The following is a 22760-nucleotide window of genomic DNA, read 5'->3' as shown; positions in this document are numbered from 1 at the left end:
AGGTTTAAAAGAAGCATATATTATTTAATGCATAAAAACAACATTTCAGACCTAAAAAGGGGCCGTCCATAAAGAACGTCACGTTTCAGGGGGAGCAGGCGTGTAAGAAAGTGTGATAGTTGGTGACAGGGGGAGGGGGTCAGGCCATGTGTGACGTCAATTTAAAAAAAACTAATTTATTTATTATTATTTTTTGTAAAATTTAATAGCTTTAAAAAGAATGTTAAAAAATTAAGTGAACAATTTTAATTGGTATAATTTCAAAATAGCATGAAATGCGTATCTCCTGAACGTGTTGTTCACGAATCCTCTCGATACAAGCGCCAGTATGCCTTGTTTTATGTATAACCTTGGTTTCGTCATGCCAGAAGTATTATAAATTCTATGTTATCCGCTGCATAAGAATGTCTGATGTTTATGTTAAGAAGTCACCAACATAAATAAACATAGTGTACGATACATACCAAAAATGTGTAATACTCAATAAAACCAATAACTTAATGTTCAACGTTATCAAAATAATTCATCAGAAATATTTGTAAACAGTTGATAATTTACGAAATCAATATACGATAATACTTCTTCTTGAAACGATGGTTTGTTTCCCTTAATCCAAATACTTAATTTACTAAACGGCCAAGGTCGACGAATCTTAATTAGGCTCGTATATGGTTTTTCCCACCTCCTAATCTGAGCGCCACCTCCTTGTCATTGGCTCCATCTCTTTTTTTAGCAATGCAAATTTGTCTATAAGATCGGCTACAGGCCGATGTTTTTGTGGACGCATTAACTTGCAAGGTTAAAATAAATCTTTTTATGCAATGAGCGATTTAATTGGCTGGGAATTTGCTCGTTACACAGGTTAAAGACATCGATTTGCTTTTACGAATTCTATCATGCCACAACTTATAAAGGTCCTCACGTGTGTTTGTATCTTTCTGTACATCTTTGAATGAATTTATTATCTCAGAATCGCAATACATCGGCCGATTTATAAAAATAATGCGAAATATGTTGGAAAAAAAACCCATATAAAACCTAATCACCCTGTAAAATTATCCGTTCCAAACATCTGGGCCTGAGCGCCACCTCGGATGTAGCATTGTCTCTTTCATTAAATTAATGCATCTCAAAAAGAGGTGGCGCGCGTGATTAACGGCCGAGACTTTATGCACGTCCCCAACTAATCGTAATGGTAGACTGATTATTATTAAATATCGTAATGCAAATATCGTGTTCTCGTATGTTGCTATGTACAGGGACTTTTCGAACATGCATATATATTATGTTATACGTTTTAATTTTAACATTCCTTATGTTCAGTTATAAATCAGGTTCTCAGTATCGTTCACATGCCCCCCCCCCCCCACACAATTAATTAAAGGTAAAAAGAAACCGTTCGCGCAGCAATTACGCATAACTACATAATTATATATAGACTATCAGACTATACTAGAGGTAAATATAAAAACCGGGGTCTGTATACAACCCCGCGTTCTAGGCACCTTTAATTACTATGAGGGGGTGTAGGGATATCTGTGTATGTAAACTGTTCCAACATTGGAAGATGTGTTGCGGTGAAAGTATGGGGTATATAACTGTGAATGAACCATCTATAATTGGGGATGGGGATCTCACAATGTGTCTGCTTCATTCTGCACCGTAGGTAGGCGCACACGCCGAAGTCTCCAATAGGAATATGCCTGCTTGTCTGTCTGTTTGTATGTCTGTGAATCTGGGTGTTCACGCATAATTTTCTCCATATATATTAACAATCGACTGTGAACGTGTATCTACTAATAGATCCCGGAAAACGGAAATAACGCTGTTGTGAAATAAAGTTTTCTCCCTTGAAACACAAAAATACTCATAAATTTCAACTGTGAATGAACCATCTTTAATTGGGGCTCGGTCAGCAGCTGGAGCGTGTGCGTCGCGACCGAGGCGAGAGTCGCCCGCAGAAGATTTTCTCACCTGTACATATTTCCTTATAGAGGGGAACTTCTGCGGGTGGCTTTGCTAATCCAGCTGAGTCCGTCACCCTCGAGCCGGACGTCTTTCACACTGCTGGGACTGCTGTCTTCTCCAAGATGCAGCGGACTTGTCACCCGCTGTTTAGCGTCGAGAGTTCGCTGGCCCGGAACTACCAGAGGTCCCGTCTGTAGGGGGACGGGACAGTGGGACAGCGAGACCACCAGTGTGGGGGACACACGGGACGGGCCTGGAGCTGCTTAACTGAGGGGGCCAAGCGGTTCCATGAACATCGAGGGGGGTGGCCTTATAGAGGGACCCCGGGGCGGCGGTACTCAGTACGCTCAACGCACTGGGGAAACCGTCTCGGGGATGAAGACGACGGCCGGTGACAGCGAGAGTGGCCATAAAGAGCTGTGTGCTGCAGTCCCTTGGCGGTGCTGCGTTCAGACATGAATTTGTCTTGAGATTGTCTATCTACCAGTGCACACTAAGGTCTCATTGGCCACCGTGCACTGGTCTATTTGGATCTAAATTATATCTTTGGCGAATACCCGGAAAGTCGGGGTAAATTTGATCTACTTTGGCTCTAAATTTATCTTTCTCCCCTGCAAGGTCATATGGGCAGGTCGGGCTACAAAGACCTAGTGAAGAGGCCAGTAGGACCTGTAAATAAACTCTGATACACACACACTTTAATTGAGGATGGGGATTTCACAGTATGTCTGCTTCATTCTGCACCGAAGCTAGGCGCACACGCCGAAGTCTCCAATAGAAATATGTCTGTCTGTTTGTCTGTCTGTCTGTTTGTATGTCTGTGAATCTGGTTGTTCACGCATATATATATATATATATATATATATATATATATATATATATATATATATATATATATATATATATATATATATATATATATATATATATATATATGCTGATGCTTTCAAATAAAATGAATATCCGGTATGGATGGATAAACGAAACATATATTTTTCTACCAAAAAAAATCCATTTCATAATTTATTTCCAATACGCAAAAATTATCTTAAATTTGGTAAGTTTCTTGTTTAAAAAATTAAAAGTTGGATATAAACTCTCCAATAATGATGTTCATAAAAACGCTGACAAGAATATGTTAAGAAATCTCTTTAAAAAACAATTATAATAATTTATACGAACTATGCAATAATTAGTCAACTGTCTTTTCCAGACAAAATGAAATCAGGTATCAAACGTCGGATATCGTCGAACCTCGAGGGGTCCGAAGCGTTCCGAGTCGCGAGAAAACACCGGGCGGTCGACTCGGACACGGACGATACCGTTTCCATCAGCTCTGAAGCATCGTCAGCGGCGCGTCGACCAATCAGAAAGAGGGTTTCATTGACACGTAAAGACAGTTCCGGTAATAAAGCGAAACTGACGAATAAGGAGAGCACAATTCAGGGCGTGGTCACGTCGTTTTTGGCGTTACGATCCCGCACAATCGCGCGCGAGGTGTCGCTCATTGAGGACGATGAGGGGGGCGAGAATCCACCAAAGCCGAGGAAAATGCGGAGGGCGAAGAGATGCTTATATAAGAACAGTTCATCCGTAGGCGATTTCGGGGCGACAGTGTCCGGATTAAGAAGAAAGTTTTCGGAGTCAAGAGCTGCGACGGCTGTGTTCTAATACATGTACGTTCAAAATTGTCTTAGCGAGATGACGTCATTTTAATAACTTTTGTACGTGCGATTTTGTTATGTATAATTTTATGTGTAATTACAACTCAGAAACCTTACAACGCGTGAATAGCAGTCCGATTTGAATGGTATGGATGTAGAAAATGCAAATCCATGCTCCACGTGTGTGTTCACGGAGTTGAAAAATCGTCTGATCAATCATCTGTATGCATTGAAAACTATGATTCAAACATTATACTCGGAGTTTACCATAAACTCAAGATTCGCAGATTTTCAAACACGAGGTTTGCCGATTTAAAGGCGTTTATCGCATGAACTATTTCAAGTCAATATCCCGTTTAAGTCCTACACTGTGAACATTGTTCGAATCAAACTGTGGTTTATTGATAACATATATACCCTACGAAACATGTGTTTGCAATTGAGGGTACAAATCAAAACAAGTGCATGCATTTAAATCAATGTTGATACATTATGTACATATTTGCAACCTATTTTTATTTAGTTTAGTTTAATTTAATTTAAACCTATTTATTTAAGCTCGATTGCATCGAAAGCCGAAGGCTTATATAAACGCTCTCGAGTCCGTTTCCTGGGCCTAGAACCAGTACTTGGTGTCTTTGGGGGAGATCTAAAAAACGCTCCCACGGTGGGGATCGAACCCGTGACGCTAGGTCGCTAGGCGGACACCATATCCATTACACCACGGCGACCTATTTAGTTTATTGATTCATCATATAGTTACACGACATCGGGTGTGCTGAACGATTGTTTAGCACGAAGGCTATCCGTCTACAGCAGAGAAAGGTACACCCGTGTCTCAATGCGGCTGCCTGGGTTCGCTCCCCACCAAATGACAAAGGTATTCGACTTTGACTGGTTGTAACCATATTGTATATATCAGTTTTCCATCATTTCGCATAGTTTCGTTCACAACGCAAGATCTAGCCGAATTTTGAAGAAAAACAAACAAACAAGAGATGTGTTTGTCAGAAACACAATGCCCCCTAGTGCGCCGCTTTGAAGAAATATATTTGATCTTTAACCTTGAAGGATGACACTCAAAATATGCAACTCCATGAGATACACATGCATGCCAAATATCAAGTTGCTAAATTCAATATTTCAAAAGTTATGGGCAATGTTAAAGTTTTCGGACTGACGGACAGACTGACGGACGGACGGACTGACGGAAAGTCCAACTGCTATATGACACCATTCCGGGTGCAAAAAAGGCAAACGTGTTGTTTACAATTTTAAAGCGCATGCTCTCCGTCATATCGATTGACGTACCGGTAAAGTCGATAGAGGTTGCTACCTTTTGAGAGAGATAAAACGTTTCAAAACATTGTATACAAGTGAATTTCATATTCAAAGAAAATTGTCATAAATAATAATAGTGTGCATATTACGTGATATGCTTGAGTATATTTCTCTACTAATTTCTGAACAAATTGTTATTCACATAAAAAATTAACATTGTATTCGAGAAGTTTATTTCTGCTTATTAATACATTAAATACAATTACTTGAGGGTGACGCTGAACTCTCGGATAGTAAATCCCAAATGAAATACTAGTATATCGAATCAAAATATGCACATTAATCCTTTCCGGTATCGAACAGCTATGCGTTGCCGTTTTCAACAACATGTCAGACACACATGTATCAAGGTGGTTTGTTTATCTACCTTTTCTTGGTTAGATGAGTTACCAGAAAATAAATGCGCAAACTTACGTCAGTTAATGACAACTGACCCACTTTAATCAATGTTAGGATGGCGAATAGAAATAGTTCCATGACCAATCACCCACGCAAGTTATATGGCCTTGCCGGGAACGTTGGAGACGACAAATCAATAGTCATAAGCACTTCAAGTATACTTCACATTGAGTTGCCACACAAAGCCCTCTGTCATTCCATTGTTTTCTTCTCTGCATCGCTTCGGTAACACATACTGACCAACTTTTCTTAAATGACTTTTGATTGGATGTTCAATCAGCGGAAGTCTACCTGGATCCCCAATGAAAACGTTCGATTTAAATTCGCGACATTGCATAGTCAACCAATCAATCATGACGTCTCTAAATGCAGCGTCATAAAACATATCACCAAGAACGATTGTTTTCCATTTGTTGTTCACTTGACCAATCAAATTCCCAGACTCAACTACAACGTTGACATTGTTCATTGCAGCATTTAACATGATCGCACTAATAGCATCTGAAACAAGAAAAAATATACTAAAACTATTTAACAGCACTAGAACAAGAGCATATTTTTCGGTGCTACTGTGAAACCTAGGCTTTTACTTCAGCAGCAAAATGATTATAGAAAAAAATCCGCAAAGGGAACCGAATAAAGAAATCTTTTATAAATAAATATTTTTGACTTATTTGATAGCAATATCGCAACACATTGGTTATTTTACAATCTGTGGCTTTTTGCTTATGAAAAATAGCATGATTAGATATTACATTGGGAAACATCAAACAATATAAATACGATTACCCATAACAGTATTTCAATTGTTTATAACTGCATTCTTCAATTTAAATAATAAGCGCTGCCTGTATTTATATTTACAATCAAGTAAAAGGGGCCTTTTTACGTTAGGTAAATTGACAAAATTAAAAAAGTTCTTTCTTGCAAAATTTCGTTTTAGTTATGATATTTGTGAGGAAGCAGTAATACTGAGCATTTACCATGCTCATACATAGCCATTACATGTATCTTTTGACGATTTGATAACCTGAAACTTATAAAGCGTTGCAACCCGAAACGATTGAATAATTTGGGGAGTTTTGTTGTTGTTATGATTTGTGAAACTACGGGATTGCTTATAAAAAGTATAAAATACGTCCTTAATTGCATGAGCACGGATGGTCGAGTGGTCTAATTTGTTGAATTTTACTCCAGGGGTCAGTGGTTCGAGCCCTGTTGAGGATTACTTTTTTTTCTTTTTTAATTGTATTTTTGATTTTTTACTGGAGCTGCTTATATCCAATGTTTACATTTATCAATATACAGGCCCGTAGCCAGGGTTTTGAAAAGAGGGGTGCGAAATTTTGCCATCGACGATTGTTATTGAGCAACGAAGTCGCGAAGGGGGTATATGCGGGACGGGATGTTCCTCGTGCAATCGGAGGCTTTGGAGGTCTCCCCCCCCCCTAGACAATTTAGAAAATGAAACGCTAACTCCTGCATTCTGGTAACTTTTTTACTGTACTTAGAGACTGAAGTTATAGAGCATTTTGATATGAAATTTCACTTTCATTGACCATACTCAATGACTGATCGACATGAATATGATATAACATACATGTATACCCCACTACGTTTTTCAAAAACCACCTTTTTCGATCAGTTACGGAAATACATCATTTGATAAGTGTTTAACCCGACACTAGTATGCGCGCACACACTTTGTTTATATATACATATGTAACAACACATTTATAGAATGAAAATTATCAATAAGAACGGTATAAAATATCATTATTTATTGGAGTCTTGGAATCTTGATAAAATTGGTGCGTTTTACCATTCTAACATTCTACCATTCATAAATCGAGCAAATAAAATGGAAATATTTGACTTTTTTCAAAACAATTGTTTGTCTGCTACTATGGATAGTACCAGAGGCCTAGCATTGCTCAAAACGTGCTAGTAGTGTATTGTACAACAAACACTGATTAACAAAACTGGGTCTTCTCCAATGTGCATCAATACTAAAAAGGAATCAAAATGGTATAACTGGTTACTTTTTTTTTTTAAACTATTTTTAACAAATTAGTTATCTTTTTCTGAACGATTTCCAGAAACAAATAACACTTAAGGCTTCATTAAGACCCTATAACCACAATCTACTGGCTCCCTGTGGTCTAAAAGTCCTTAATAATGTATACCAGGACGTTGAAGAAAAAAAGATGTACTTATTTGCCCATAATATGATCAAGATCCGTCACAGTTGATGAAACTTAAACGTTAACGTCCATCTGATCATATGTTATAACGTTTTAAATTCATTATAACAACTGTTTAAGAATAGGACATTCCTAGTTTCAAGTTTGACATAATTAAAACATTGTGGAAAGCTATGTGGAGCAGAACAAATGCCATTAAGTGTTGGTAAACTACAAAAAAAGCTTCATTGCTTTGTAACAATGATTTGTTTTCTTTTCATTCAACAAAAAAAATCTCAAGACTTGAGCATAGCTGATATTTTTTGCTGGAAAACCCTTAAGGTGATCCGAAAATGGTTGTACGAGGATATAACAAAAATACAACTCAGTCTGTCGAAAATGCTGTGCACAATGTGCTCTTGTTATAAATCGTGGTATAATGCAAAGTTATTAACCCGTGACCCATTAGTATTCGGCAATAGTCGAATGGTGTTCTTTCATTTCAGTCAAGTAAAGATTCAGTTACTTACCAACAACTGGAAAAGAGACGCAGCCAATTAACGCCAAGAATTAATTATTTATCTGCTTTGAAGATATCCTATTGAGTTTTAACGAGGGTAATGGGCCATTGGAACGAGGCTGATTTAGAAAGCACCCATACAAGTATGCTAAAACTATGAGGTTTTACACAATTTTTATGACCAAAAAGCTTTCTGTATCGTAAGGTTTTGGAAGCTGACATAACATTCCGTTAATTATTATCTAAAATTTATTTTCTTTTTTATATGATTATGTATTTATTCAAGTTAATCAAATTGTTTTTCAGCCATTTAGAAAATTGTCGAAAAATGTTATTGGACTGGGATTTCAACCCACAATAAGTAGGCTTCTACATTTCGTTATGATATCTATTACACTTATAGACATTAATAACGATGACAAAAGTTACAAAACAATCATTTAGTATCAAATATCTATAAATAAGTTTCGATTTTATACGGATTAGAGTGCCTGGTTAATAAATTTGCATTATACAAAAAACAAATATCTATTTGTAACAAAGCTTCCAATTCCATTTTGCGGGGACCAGCTTCTAAGATCTTTTCAAAGTTTGCTGTCAAAACTTCTGTTGATTTCAACAATTCTACGGTTAAAACTTGTAAATAAAAATCACGCGCTTTCTTGGAAATGACTAAATCGAAAAAAATAATTATAAAGTGACCTGTCGGTTGCATATTGCATACAACATTATTTTAAAGCTTTAATACGAAGACTCACTTGGTTCCTGGAAAAAACTAAATAACCGCTTTTGCGTCCAACAAAGTTGGGTGCTACTTATAGTACAATTTTTTTTTACAATTTTTTTTTTTACTTGTCCAAAAACATTGGGTGCGAACGCTCCCAACGCACCCCCCTGGCTACGGGTATGATATAAAGCATTTAATGACAAACTTCAAAACATGCCACAATCTGTGAAAAGGCCACTTTGTCAGAAAATATTCTTTTGCCAGTATGTTATACTTGCCAAAATTAATAATTCATTACAACACAATTTAAACATCGCCTTTATGAATGTTATAAATGTAATCCAGTAAATGAGTATTTTTATTTAAATATAATGTTGGGCACACATTTTAAATGTATTTATAACCTTTATTTTTAATGCATTTTCTTTTCATGTTTCTTTATCTGTTTATGTTAAAGCTGCTTTTAACTACTAATAACATTACAATGGCAAGTGTATTTGATAATTAAACCTTCGATTATTGCCTGTTCATCGGGATGTTCTGATCTTTGGTGTTATTATTATTATTTTTATTATTGAAAAACAATATATGAAGTTATTTCATTTAAAGTGAATAACAAACATGGACAACCATCAAATAGAAGATTTCCTCAAATATGATTCCCACTTTAGTTTTCTTCTTACGCGACTGACATCATAATCGAGAGACTTGTAATAAAAAATGCATTCAATAATAAGGTAAAGTAAAGGCTTTGACACTCTTTTGTTTTTTGCAACTTTACCCGCTTATTTCGGACGTGAATATCGTTTTCCCACGTTCAGTTTCAATAAATGTATCCAAAGAAACTGGCGAAAAATGAACGCTCGTTTTGATTTGTCGGCAATGCAAGCATCACAGTAATCAAGGATTTTCAGTGAAGCAGAATCCTGCCTACTGATACAAGCCTTTGGCAATAATCTCGCCTTTTCAACTTATCAATTTGACAAAACATCGCGTAGGGCAATATAACTAACTTGGATCGATGTCATTTGCGATGACGGATGATGCCCCTACCCTGGCAGCCGCAATGGCGGCGGCTCCACATCCACTTCCGACATCAAGCAGCGCGTCTCCTCGAAATAGATCGGGGTTATCTAGAATAAATCTGAAGGAAAGCATAACCAGATAATAATCCATTGTAGAAATAGGAAAAATTCATTTGTATCACATTAACTCTATAACAAACAAGTGCTTTTTTAATAAAGAAAAACAGAGAAATATAGTTAAACCATGATATATAATAGACTTTAAATCATGAACATTTAATTTATGTGTGCGCTTATATTTAATGAAAATTTAACAGGTCTTCTTAATATACACATCAACACAAAACCCTGTATGTGTTCCTTTCTGATTATATGATCATGTTTTCCTGCTTGTTATTATTTTAGAAACCTATATTGTTCATGTGTGTAATATCGTAGACTACAAGTAGATAACTTCATCATTACTAAGTATACCAGTATAGGCATGCGTCATATGCGCATGAATGCTTATGTTCAACAACCATTTTTAATAAAGTTGAGTTTCTTAGCTCTTTGCTTATGAAATACTATCTTAACTTGGCATGGTTCCCATTTATTGATTTGTGTGCGAACTTTTCAATGTTTAAGCATACTGTTTGTGTAGGGTTAAAAGTTCTCAGAGGGTTGTCAAGAAATCCTTATTGCTAACTGGTAAACACATGGCATACACACACGCCAAATATATACACAATTTGTTTCCGACAAACATCGAGTAATCAATGACTTTCTGGCAGCTGTGATATTGTGTTTGTTTTTTCAAAATAAGGCATCAGAATATGATATCTCGCGATACAATTACTGCCCTTATCGACAAATCTCTCATTACTAAACGTATAAGTCCAATTCTTACCTCGTCAGAACTTGACCCCCGGGCCAGTAGATCGCCCAGAACGGGTCCTTAAATGGCGACTCTTCCTCCCTTGCTCGCCACAGCACGCACTCCGGTGTGATCAAGCGAAGTCCTATCTCCGGCGTCAAGTGGTCGCGTGACATCACCGTGTGACGTAATATCAATTTTGCGCGCGCTTCGTTGTTTTGGCCGGAAGACACGCTACGATTGGATCCAAGAGTACGATACCCACCGTGACCGCTTGCTAGTATGGAGAGCGTTTTTAATAGTCCCATCAGCGACACATCTCAGCTTATTTCAACTCTTTGCAACTTCAGTTACCTAAAGAAGCATAGGGGCATTGAATTTATATTGGTAAAATTCATCTTATAGTTGTTGCTGTTATTATCCCCACGCTTTTTGAAAAAAAGGTGGGGATATTGTGGTGATCTCCGCCGTCCGTCCGTCCGTCCGTCCGTCCGTCTGTCCGTCCGTCCTGGCCACTATCTCCTCCTACACTAAAAGCACTAGAACCTTGAAATTTACACACATGGTAGCTATGAGCATATGTGCGACCCTGCACTATTTGGAATTTTGATCTGACCCCTGGGTCAAAAGTTATAGGGGTTGGGGTGGGGCCGCGTCAGAAATTATCACTCATTTTTTTAGGTTATTTTACATTTACTTCTTTATTTCTACACCGATTCACTTCAAATTGATACTGGACCTCACCTATGACAATACGGTCAATCTCAACCATGCATGGCCCCATTCCCAACCCTGGGGCGCCCCGCCCACATAGGCCACACCCACCAAAAATTTCCATTTACTATAATTTTTTCATTTCTACACGGATTCACTTCAAATTGATACTGAACTTTTGTTATGACATTAGGGTCAATCTCAACTATGCATGGCCCCAATCCCAACCCTGGGGCGCCCGCCCACATAGGCCACACCCACCAAAAAATTCCATTTACTATAATTTTTTCATTTCTACACGGATTCACTTCAAATTGATACTGAACTTCTCTTATGACATTAGGGTCAATCTCAACTATGCATGGCCCCATAACCAACCCTGGGGCCCCGCCCACATAGACCACACCCACCCAAAATTGCCTTTACTATAATTTCTTCATTTCTACACCGATTCACTTCAAATTGATATTGAACTTCTCTTATGACAATACAGTCAATCTCAACTATGCATGGCCCCATTACCAACCCTGGGGCGCCCCGCCCACATAGACCACACCCACCCAAAATTGCCTTTTACTATAATTTCTTCATTTCTACACCGATTCACTTCAAATTGATACTGAACCTCTCTTATGACAATACGGTCAATCTCAACTATGCATGGCACAATTACCAACCCTGGGGCGCCCTGCCCACATATGTCACACCCACCCAAAATTGCCTTTTACTATAACTTCTTCATTTCTACACCAATTCACTTCTAATTGATGATGAACTTCTCTTATGACAATACGGTCAATCTCAGCTATGCATGGCCCCATTACCAACCCTGGGGCACACCTAGGTCAAACATTCGGCGTGGGGATACGCGTCGGCCTCTGCCGCGCCATTTCTAGTTTCGTAGTAGTAGTAGTAGTAGAAGGAATAGTAGTAGTAGTAGTAGTAGAAGTAGTAGTAGTAGTAGAAGTAGTAGTAGTAGTAGTAATAGTAGAAGTAATAGCAGCAGTAGAAGTAGCAGCAGCAGCAGTAGCAGTAGTAGTAGTCGCAGCAGTAGTAGTAGAAGTAGTAGTAGTAGTAGTAGTAGTAGTAGTAGTAGTAGTAGTAGTAGTAGTAGTAGTAGTAGTAGTAGTAGAAGTAGCAGAAGTAGTAGTAGTAGTAGTAGTAGTAGTAGTAGTAGTAGTAGTAGTAGTAGTAGTAGTAGTAGTTGCATAAGCAGTAGTAACAGAAGCAGCAGTGTTAATATTAGCAGCAGCAGAAGAAGAAACCGTAGTCGCAGTAGAAGTAATAGTAGAAGAAATAGTAGTAGTAGCAGTAGCATTTGCAGTAGTAGCAGAAGCAGCAGTATTAATATTAGCAGCAGCAGAAGAAGAAACAGTAGTCGTTGAAGAAGTAGTAGTTGCAGTAATACTAAAAGTAGTATAAATCAGCTTTCACAAATAAAATGTATAAACAGTGGTCCGTTGGTCCACCAAGCTATATAATAATACTTGACCGAACCAGGACTTACTGGACCACCTTTTTTGCATTTTGTATTACTTTAATTATGTGTAATTTACACGGATTTATTTAAAACAAAAAATGTTGCGGCAGATACCGACGCGTATCCCCACGCCTCATGTTTGACCCAGGGGGCGCCCCAGGGTTGGTAACGGGGCCATGCATAGTTGAGATTGACTGTATTGGCGTGTTGTCATAAGAGATGACGTTCAGTGTCAATTGGAAGTAAATCGGTGAAGAAATGAAGAAGTTAATGTAAAACAAGAGATGTGTTTGTCAGAAACACAATGCCCCCTACTGCGCCGCTTTGATTTTTTTTTAATTATCATTTGGCAGGTTCATTAATAACCTTCCTTTAAAGCTTATTACTTCCCTTTGATTAGTTTTTTGACCTTTGACCTTGAAGGATGACCTTGATCTTTCACCACTCAAAATGTGCTCCATGAGATACACATGCATGCCAAATATCAAGTTGCTATATTCAATATTGCAAAAGTTATGGCCAATGTTAAAGTACATAAAATAAAAAAATGAGTGCAAATCTCTGACCCAGCCCCACCCCAACCCCCATACCTTTTGACCCAGGGGTCAGATCAAAATTCCAAATAGTGCCGGGTCGCACATATGCTCATAGCAATAAGCTACCATGTGTGTAAGTTTCAAGGTTCTCGTGCTTATAGTGTAGGAGGAGATAGTGGCAAGGACGGACGGACGGACGCTTTTCAAAAAGCGTGGGGATAAAAACATATTCGTAGTGTTAAGTCTGTTACCCCATCTAATGTTATGATAAAAGCCATATTTCAATAAGTTGAACGGACAAAGTCATATACACTGTAATATCCATTTATTCCATCTACCGCACCATTGTAGCATTATACTCCAACCCATGGACGTCTGGTGTTCGGACCTTTTGAAAGTGCACGGAATTGGTATGCCATCACCACCTGAGTTACTAAGCGCAATGCAGTCACTAAAAACTAAGCATGTTATTACAGTCACAGTAACAGATACATGTCGTTTTATCGTTTTTACGATTTGCATTTGATAGAAAACGAATTAAAATAAATGAAATAAAATATAAATCGTACAGAAAACGATCATGAAAATAGAAAAACATGTACAATCGATTCATCGGTTTCCCTTCCTAGTACCGCGTTATTATTGTCGACATTATTGTCTTAATGAGTTACCTTCGGAAAATAAAAAGATTAATATTATTATGTGAAAGAAGTTCATAGTGTGTGTATGTGTATGTAAACAGTTCACACCAACATAACTAAAATACTGCATAAGTATAGCGATCGTAGAACGGGCACAGTTGGGTGCGTCTTCAATAGTGTACACATGTGAAAATATTGAGTATGGGCGATCGCGTTCAGTGCAAAAAAAATGCGCAAGCAAAGCAGAATAAAAATTTCATAAATTGTACATACAAAACAATCCTGCAATTTTAACAGGTAATCTCTACCTTGTACCGTTGCTTACTTAGTGTCATTTAACCCTTTACCACTTAGATACATATTTTGACAGATTTGTAGTCCCTTACAAAGTTTTATTTATTTAAGAACATTCTTACTAGATTCAAGTTTTAAAAGCTTAATTTTCAATACGTAAGGCCACGACTTTTTTTTTTATTGGTTTACAAAAATTATTTTGAAAATGGTACATCGGGCGGTCGAAAAAAAAAAAAAAAAAAAAACATCATTGGAAAAATAAGTTAATACTAATAACATCAGAACAAAGACATCATATCTTTTATAACCTTAACACAGAGACGAAAAATCTAATTATGCAATGAAACACATCTATATCTTCAAATGAAATGAGTCACCTAAAAGCACCTTTTGAAACATCAGGCAATTTTAAACACTCCATTAAATGACATGCGTTCTTCTCCCATTAAAACGAAAAACTGCGCTTCATTTCCGTAATTCGATGCGCACCATTACGCAATGCGATGCCCGTTGCATAAATCTTATATAAGATAAACTACTCATACACAAAGTTTGTGTTTGCTCTTATTGGACTTATGACATCGTCCATGAAAAAATATCGAGGTAGATCGATCCCCGCGTCGTCGCGGTAATGTTTGTTAAAGTTGTTGTTGTCGTGAAAACTCGTTGATTTACAACGCAACACGTCTTTTTTAAACTGACGCGAATTAATACAATCATATTTGTCAACTTGGCTTTTGCTTTATTTTGATAATTTAATCCAAAGTTTAATGTTGGCAAGTGTTTTTACTGGAATTGTAAACAAGGAGCCAGTTAAAGTCTTCTGAAAATGTGCAGTCTGTGTGAATTGACAGTTTGACGTCATCAAAGCAAAGCCGCTTGCTGTCTGAAGCAATAAAGCGACAAATTTCGCGCCGACAAAATTGGCTTCCTTTGTCTAGCAATCAACATGCCGAACCAATCGTGCGTTTGTTTCTCAATTGCAATCCTCCAATTTAATAATAGCACGTGCATAGCTCCGCCTTCGAATCTTTTGCAGAGAACGGAGGCGGAGTTTAACGGTTAATTGAGCTAGTATTTTTAATACGCAAGTTGAGTTCCGATTTGCCGAAATTACTTGGCCCTAAGCATTAAAACGACAAATACATTTATCAATGATTTTCCGAGATATACCGATTTGTTCCGATTTCCAAACTTTCTGTACAGTTCCTATAAACTATGGCGGACGTGTTTACAAAATTCCTAAACACATATATCGTAAATAATGGCAGCGTTTTATTGGATTATTTATACTAATTATCAAATTGCAAGGTAATACTTTTTTATCTACTATAATATCGGGTATGTTTAATATAATAAACATGTTAAACAATATAGTTGCGTCACAGACTCGGAAATAAATTTTGATGCGGTCGACATTTTACTGACGCTGATTTTCCTATTGTCTGTAATTAAATAAATTTTGAGAAGTGCACATAAAAGGACTGGTACATACTGTGTCACATTGAAAAATATCCCGATCTCTGTAATATATGTGAACCAATCGTTGATTGTACTTACTTGATTTTATTCGCAACCGTACTCAAACCGGATCGTTTTTTTTTCTCGTTTCGCTCGTTTTTCAGTGCGGTCGGGAATAAAATATATAAAAAAAAGACGATTTTCCGATTTTATTTTTTTTCCCATTTTCCAAAAATTAGGGTCGGCGGTTTTGTAAACCAAGAAATATAAAAGTCGTGGCCTAAGAGACTAATGAGCAGCAAAGAGCATTAAACCTGAACAGGCTACGAGTTACTCGCAGGCTGTTCTGGTTTTACGCTGTTTGAACATAACCATTTTTAATTTGCTTCTAACTAGTAAAGGATTAACTTGTTGAAAAATCCTTATAAACCAGTTTGAGTGTGACTGGCTAAAAAGATATATAGTGGCCTGCAGTTGGAGGCGTTTATTATCCCCACGCTTTTTGAAAAGCGTGGGGATATTGTGGTTATCTCCGCCATCCGTCCTCGCCACTATCTCCTCCTACACTATAATTAGCACTAGAACCTTGAAACTTACACACATGGTAGCTACATGAGCATATATGCGACCCTGCACTATTTGGAATTTTGATCTGAACTCAGGGTCAAAAGTTATGGGGGTTGGGGTGGGGCCGCGTCAGAGATTTTCACTCATGTTTTATGTTATTTTACATAAACTCCTTCATATCTACACCGATTTACATCAAATTGATACTGAACATCTCTTTTGACAATTTTGTCAATCTCAACTATGCGTGGCCCCATTACCAACCCTGGGACGCCCCCTGGGTCAAACATGTGGCGTGGGGGTACGCGTCGGCCTCTGCCGCGCCATTTCTAGTTATACATACACATATATAAAGCAATGAAATAGCTCAACAAATACACTCAATAATTGATTCTTTTTTCTTCACAGCCTTTTAGTTTTTCCATTCGAGTGCATTCGTTATCATTTTTGTCTTACATATAACATAGACGGAAAGCTGTGACACTATGATATTTTGAGCGCTTCGGGTCAAACAGGTTTGATCTAAGCACGTTGGTTCCTCAAGTTCAATGTAAGTTCAATGCAGCCCTGACCGACGTATGATCACGTCCCCAAACTGGATCAGATTTAGCAAAAGTTTGCAGAGCGAGTGAGAAACACCAAAATACATCATCAAAGTAGCAAAATGCAGCCATTGTTTTATTTTATAAAAATCAATCCTTAAAAAATGAAATGTATCTACGCTGAAAGTACAAGTAACATAAAATCGATTTACCCCTTTTTGCCCACACAAACAGTAGAGTGTTGTTAGTAACCCGCATGTCGGTGTGCAATGATCGAATCATGCGTTGTAATATTAACCAATCAGAACGCTTTGATGGTCGCCCGACCTTGGCAGTGAGCGAGTCCAAGTTTCTTTGGGTGAGAACGATTTACTTTCTCCAAATCAAATGTTGTATATCCCCGAATATTCTCATATTTGTTTATTATTATTTATCTTTTACTTATATTTATGAATTCTTAATATGTCTATTGAGATCATGAAATTTAACTTGTCAGGAATTCAATTCTTATGTTTCATTCTTACCTGACATAAAATTATGGTTTGTTCCAAAATATACATGACGAAATCCATGAGTTTAATCATAGCATGTCGCGAAAGAAGAGAATTTCGTGATTTTTCTGTGATATATAGTGGCTTATATCTTTATTACGGGTGATATAGATTGCAAATGTTCATTTGAAATTAACAAGTTGCAAAAGAAATTCCGAAGTTGACGCATTTTATTAAAATTACGGCCAGTCAGACAACGGCGAATCATCAAAAGTTAAGCTACCCGAACCAGGAAATCGAAACCCGCCGTGGTAAAAAGGTAACACATATTTGTATTTTGACAAGTGTTGCGTTTTATTTAATTCATTAGATTAGTGCTTAATTAAAATGAAAAAAAATCGAATATTATGTTGTGCAGGCGCCGAAACGATGCAGCTTTGCATATAGCTAAAGAAACTTCAGCGTACAGTTTATATAGTACTATATTGTATAAAGTCGCGCCAGTCAAAAATCATAAAAAGCGACATTTAAAGTTATGGAAGCCAGAACTACTTTGCCTACTAATTAATAATTTAGAATTGACCAATTGGGGAAAAAAACATAGACTGGTCGTTCATATTCGCGGATATTAATTTGTAGTTACTGAAATTAAAATACCAATGAAAAGCGCTTTTAAATTCATTCGATCATAACATTACACATTAGCGACGTGTATTTTTGTCTCAAAACGATTTTCATTTAAAAAAATAAAGGAAAATACATTTAAAAAGCCATTATCTGTTCATATCCTCACTTTTCAGTCAGATCCGTCAATATGAATCATATACGCATTTAAGTCGTACCCTGGTAGAAGAACGAATAGGCCTTTTCCCTATTCCTGTAGGGCCCAATTTAGGCCCAATCCAAGATCAAAGTTTTTTCCTTATCAGAATAAAATGTCCCATTTGGAACCTTTTGCACAAAAAAACCCGTCAAAATTGTAAACATTGACCCTAAAAATCGAGTGCAATTACGTATCCGAAAGTTGTATTTATCCGAATAATGTGAAAAATTACAATTTATATGAGTTAAAATTTTACAAATGTAAAAAGAGCTTTTTTCATTTATCTGTTGTTAGTTAAAATTAAATTAAAAAAATGCTCAAATGTAAGTGCCTTGTTGACCATTAAAATTGCTATAAAATGGCCCAAAATGAAGAAAATCAAGTGCTCAATTAAAAAAAATTCCCCTGAACCCCCCTAGAAGGCCTGTTGGTTTCACATTTTGGCCTGTTGGCTCGAAAGTTATTGAGAACCCTGATTTTCTTCATCTCTTTCGGTAAATATAAAATTAACTATTGTTTGATGTTGTTAGCGAGGTTGAAATTTGCTTGTCACTAAGGCAAAAGACATTTGCTTTCAAATACTCGACCATGCAACAACTTATTAAGATCCTCGCGTTTCAACATTGGTTGTGATTGTATGGTACTGTAGATTAGCTTATCTTAGCAGAATTCACTACATGTACATTACTCAATGAATGAAAAATGAAAACTTTGAATAATGTTGAAACAAAACAAAACCACCCTGAAGAATTATCTGTGAACTTTCAAGACATTTGGTCTTTGGCGCCACCTCGGAAGTACATGTAGCATTGGTTCATTTACAAATGCATCCCAAAAAAGAAGAGGTGCCCATCTTTTAAATTTACATAAACTATATAATTACAGGGCCCTCAATCTATCAAATCTGCCGCCGAATTTCGGCGGCAGTCCCCCACCTGAAAAGTATACTTTTTTCCCCTTTTGGGGGGAAAAATTCCCCCTATAAAAAACAAAAAAAATAACATTATTTTTTTATAGAAAGATGTGTCTCATGATTATTATATCTCAATTCTATTTCAATTTAATCTTTTCAAACATACTAAATTATGAAAAATGAAATGAATATAGTGCAAACATGTACAAATGAAATAATGAGAGAGTAAGTAAAAAGTAAAAAAATCCCCCAAAAAGGGAAACGCCGCGAAAATTCCCCCTCCTTAGGGCTGCGGACCCCTTCCCCCAAAGTAGAGTGAGGGTCCTGAATTATTTAAGAAATGTATTATCAAGTATGTAATTGTGGTCATTTTATAAGGGAAACTGGGTAGAAAATGTGCATGTTCCCATGGCTCAATATTTTCTGTATTCAAATTGACACATTTATGTCCCCCACCACTTTAGTGGGGGACATACCGTTTTTGCCCCGTCTGTTGGTTTGTTGCTTTGTTTCTTCCAACTGTAACATTTTGCCATAACTTTTGCAATATTGATGATGGCAACTTCATATTTGGCATTCATGTATATCTCATGGAGCTGCACATTTTTGAATGGTGAAAGGTCAAGGTCATCCTTCAAGGTCAAATGTCAAATATGTGGGTCAAAATTGCTCATTTAATGTACACTTTTGCAATATTGAATATAGCAACTTGATATTTGGCATGGATGTGTATCTCATGGAGCTGCACATTTTGAGTGGTGAAAGGTCAAGTTAATCCTTCAAGGTCAAAGGTCAAATGGGACCATAATGTTTCACAAACTCATCGCTTGTTTATTTTTTATTTGGTTTTATGATTACAAAGTTGTGGCAAAAATAATTTTTCTTTAGTAAAATAGATCAATTTGAAAGCATTCACTGATTTTACAAGTGGCTAAGTGAGCCCTGGTGATACCATCAAAATTGAAGAATTGTTGAGTGCTCAGAATCTCAGGCTTTTGTTTTTTTAGGTCAGTCTAGAAACTCGAGATTTAAAAAATGACTTCTTCACCAGGTTTCCCCCAGAAGTGAAGATACGCCCTGATGGCCTTACTATGTAGTTTTCAAATTTGAAATAATATACATGTATTTACTACAATTTCTTTCCAATTTGCAGAGATGGCTAACCGAAAGATTCCGTGTGAAAAGTGTGGAAGGCAGTCGCTGATGACCGCCCTCAACACGTTTGTTGATGCTGTGAACACCATGGACGATAAGGTGATGGTGCCAAGTCGGCTGAGAGACATGGAGCTGAGAGGTGAAATGCCAAACAGCAGTTCAATACATCGGCTGAATACCACCCTGGAAGAGAACAATAACAATCCATCACCAGTACCGTTTTCACCCCGTTGTGGCGAAGACTTGTACAGCTACTACAACATGATCAATGCGGTGAAAAGCGAACTTATCACTGGTACAAAGGCAAAAACACCGAGTGATTCATCCCTAGAAATGGAATTCTTGAGTGACGATTCTTCCGATGACAGCCTATCAACGGACCCTGCTCACAAAACGGCGCGGGCTTTCCAGTATCATTTACAAGGACTATTTTCAGTGCTGCACCAGCTGACAGACACTGCAAAATATCTGGGAGATGCATACGAGCAGCAAGTTGATTCAGGACGAAAGCCTCAGAAGTTTTCATTCTAACATCTTCTTTGAAGAATTTATATGTGTCAAAAAAGTTTGCACGATTACAAATAAAAAAGTGTAAACTGTAAAATTCTTCCACATTCAGAAAATATTCTTATGTTTCAATTTGCTTGAATATTTAATATTAGATCTGTTGCATGTACAATGCAGTGTAATGGATGGATTTTGACAGCTGTCGCCTTTTTTAAAAGTTAAAAACTTGAATAGTTTTTCTCACTGATTGGAAAATGAGAATTTTGCATGAAAATGTCATATATTCACACACAAATCATAATTTTTTTGCTGGGGTTAGCCCTTTTTTTAGCTCATTTCTTTTTTGAAAAAAAATTATGTGCTATTGTTATCACCTTGGCGTCTGCGTTGGCGTCGGCGTCCGGTTAAGTTTAACGTTTAGGTCCACATTTCTCAGAAAGTATCAATGCTATAGCATTCAAACTTGGTACACTTACTAACTATCATGAGGGGACTGGGCAGGCAAAGTGAGATAACTCTGGCGTGCATTTTAACAGAATTATGTGCCCTTTTTATACTTAGAAAATTGAAAATTTTGGTTAAGTTTTGTGTTTAGGTCCATTTTATTCCTTAAGTATCAAAGCTATTGCTTTCATACTTGCAACACTTACTAACTATCATAAGGGGACTGTGCAGGCAAAGTTATGTAACTCTGACTGGCATTTTGACAGAATTATGTGCCCTTTTTATACTTAGAAAATTGAAAATTTTGTTTTGTTTTGTGTTTAGGTTCACTTTATTCATACAGTATCAAAGCTATTGCTTTCATACTTGCAAAACATATTATCTATCATAAGGGGACTGTGCAGGCAAAGTTATGTAACTCTTACTGGCATTTGAGCGGAATTATGGGCCCTTTATACTTAGAAAATTGAAAATTTGGTTAAATTTTGTGTTTTGGTCCACTTTACCCCTAAAGTATCATAGATATTGCTTTCATACTTGGAACACTCGCACAATATCATAAGGGTACAGTAAAAGGACAAGTTGCATAACTCTGGTTGTCTTTTTTACGGAATTATGGCCCTTTTTTGACTTAGTAACTTTGAATATATGGTTAAATTTTGTGTTTCGATCCACTTTACTTCTAAAGTATCAAGGCCATTGCTTTCAAACTTCAAATACTTTCATGCTATCATGAGGTTACTGTACCTGGCAAGTTGAATTTTACCTTGACCTTTGAATGGCCTTGACTCTCAAGGTCAAATTATTAAATTTTGCTGAAATTGCCATAACTTCTTTATTTATGATTAGATTTGATTGATACTTTGACAAAACTACTCTTACCTGACATACCACAATAGACTCCACCCAAACCATCCCCCGTGCCCTCCCCCCGAATCCCCCCCCCTAATTTTTTTTTTAAGATCATCTCGCAAATGACAGGGTTTTTTTACCACTTTTTGGGAAGATAGCCCATGGCTTTGGAATTGGGAATTTTATCGGCATTTACATGAAATTGGGAAAATATATTCATTAGCCTTTTTATCCAAACTAAAAGTCCACTGATTAGGGAAATACTAAATTTGATATAACTCTTTATAATCATTCAAATTAAAAGAACACAATCATATAATACCATGTTAGGTGTAATTGAATTAAAATTGAGATAAAATGCGCATTAGACACTTCTTTCTAAAATAATAAAATAAATTTTTTTTATATTATTTCTTTTTTGGAAATAGGGAATTTTTTGCCACATTTTGGGAAAAAAGTATACTTTTTGGGATTGGGAACATAGCCGAATTTCGGGTATAAAATCGGGCCAAAAAAAACCCTGAATGACCACCACACCCTCACACTATACCCCCCCACCCCACCCCCAATATTTTTTTTTGAAACGGTTAAAAAACACAAATATTTATTTTATTATTTTATTTTTGAAATACCGTCCAACCATCGCACCCAAGAATC

At 36.9% G+C, this 22760-nt stretch overlaps 2 protein-coding genes across 2 annotated transcripts; one reads left to right on the top strand and one right to left on the bottom strand.

The window, feature by feature from the left end:
- Positions 1 to 5129: 5129 nt before the first annotated feature.
- Positions 5130 to 17241, bottom strand: LOC127836049 (electron transfer flavoprotein beta subunit lysine methyltransferase-like). The gene is made up of 4 exons (XM_052362470.1): positions 17131 to 17241; positions 10717 to 11037; positions 9816 to 9946; positions 5130 to 5873 (listed from the first exon to the last, which is right to left on the bottom strand). Exons 2-4 carry the CDS (start codon positions 10989 to 10991, stop codon positions 5524 to 5526), a joined length of 756 nt encoding a protein of 251 aa, XP_052218430.1. The 5' UTR covers positions 10992 to 11037; positions 17131 to 17241; the 3' UTR covers positions 5130 to 5523.
- A 222-nt stretch (positions 17242 to 17463) lies between these two features.
- Positions 17464 to 22499, top strand: LOC127836050 (mid1-interacting protein 1-like). The gene is made up of 2 exons (XM_052362471.1): positions 17464 to 17728; positions 20299 to 22499. The coding sequence occupies exon 2, from the start codon at positions 20301 to 20303 to the stop codon at positions 20829 to 20831; it is 531 nt and encodes a 176-aa protein (XP_052218431.1). The 5' UTR covers positions 17464 to 17728; positions 20299 to 20300; the 3' UTR covers positions 20832 to 22499.
- The last annotated feature ends 261 nt before the right edge of the window (positions 22500 to 22760 follow it).

The sequence above is a fragment of the Dreissena polymorpha genome, chromosome 6 (genome assembly GCF_020536995.1).
Source record: "Dreissena polymorpha isolate Duluth1 chromosome 6, UMN_Dpol_1.0, whole genome shotgun sequence".
Taxonomy (NCBI): domain Eukaryota; kingdom Metazoa; phylum Mollusca; class Bivalvia; order Myida; family Dreissenidae; genus Dreissena; species Dreissena polymorpha.
This window is presented reverse-complemented; position numbering and strand designations above follow the sequence as displayed.

Excerpts from the sequence above, each read along its gene's own strand:
- LOC127836049 (XM_052362470.1), bottom strand. The coding sequence starts at position 10,991 with ATGGGACTATTAAAAACGCTCTCCATACTAGCAAGCGGTCACGGTGGG. Across the intron at positions 9,947-10,716 it reads GGGGGTCAAGTTCTGACGAG|ATTTATTCTAGATAACCCCG; the intron begins GTAAGAATTGGA and ends GCTTTCCTTCAG. Across the intron at positions 5,874-9,815 it reads CGCAAATGACATCGATCCAA|ATGCTATTAGTGCGATCATG; the intron begins GTTAGTTATATT and ends TTCTTGTTTCAG.
- LOC127836050 (XM_052362471.1), top strand. The coding sequence starts at position 20,301 with ATGGCTAACCGAAAGATTCCGTGTGAAAAGTGTGGAAGGCAGTCGCTG.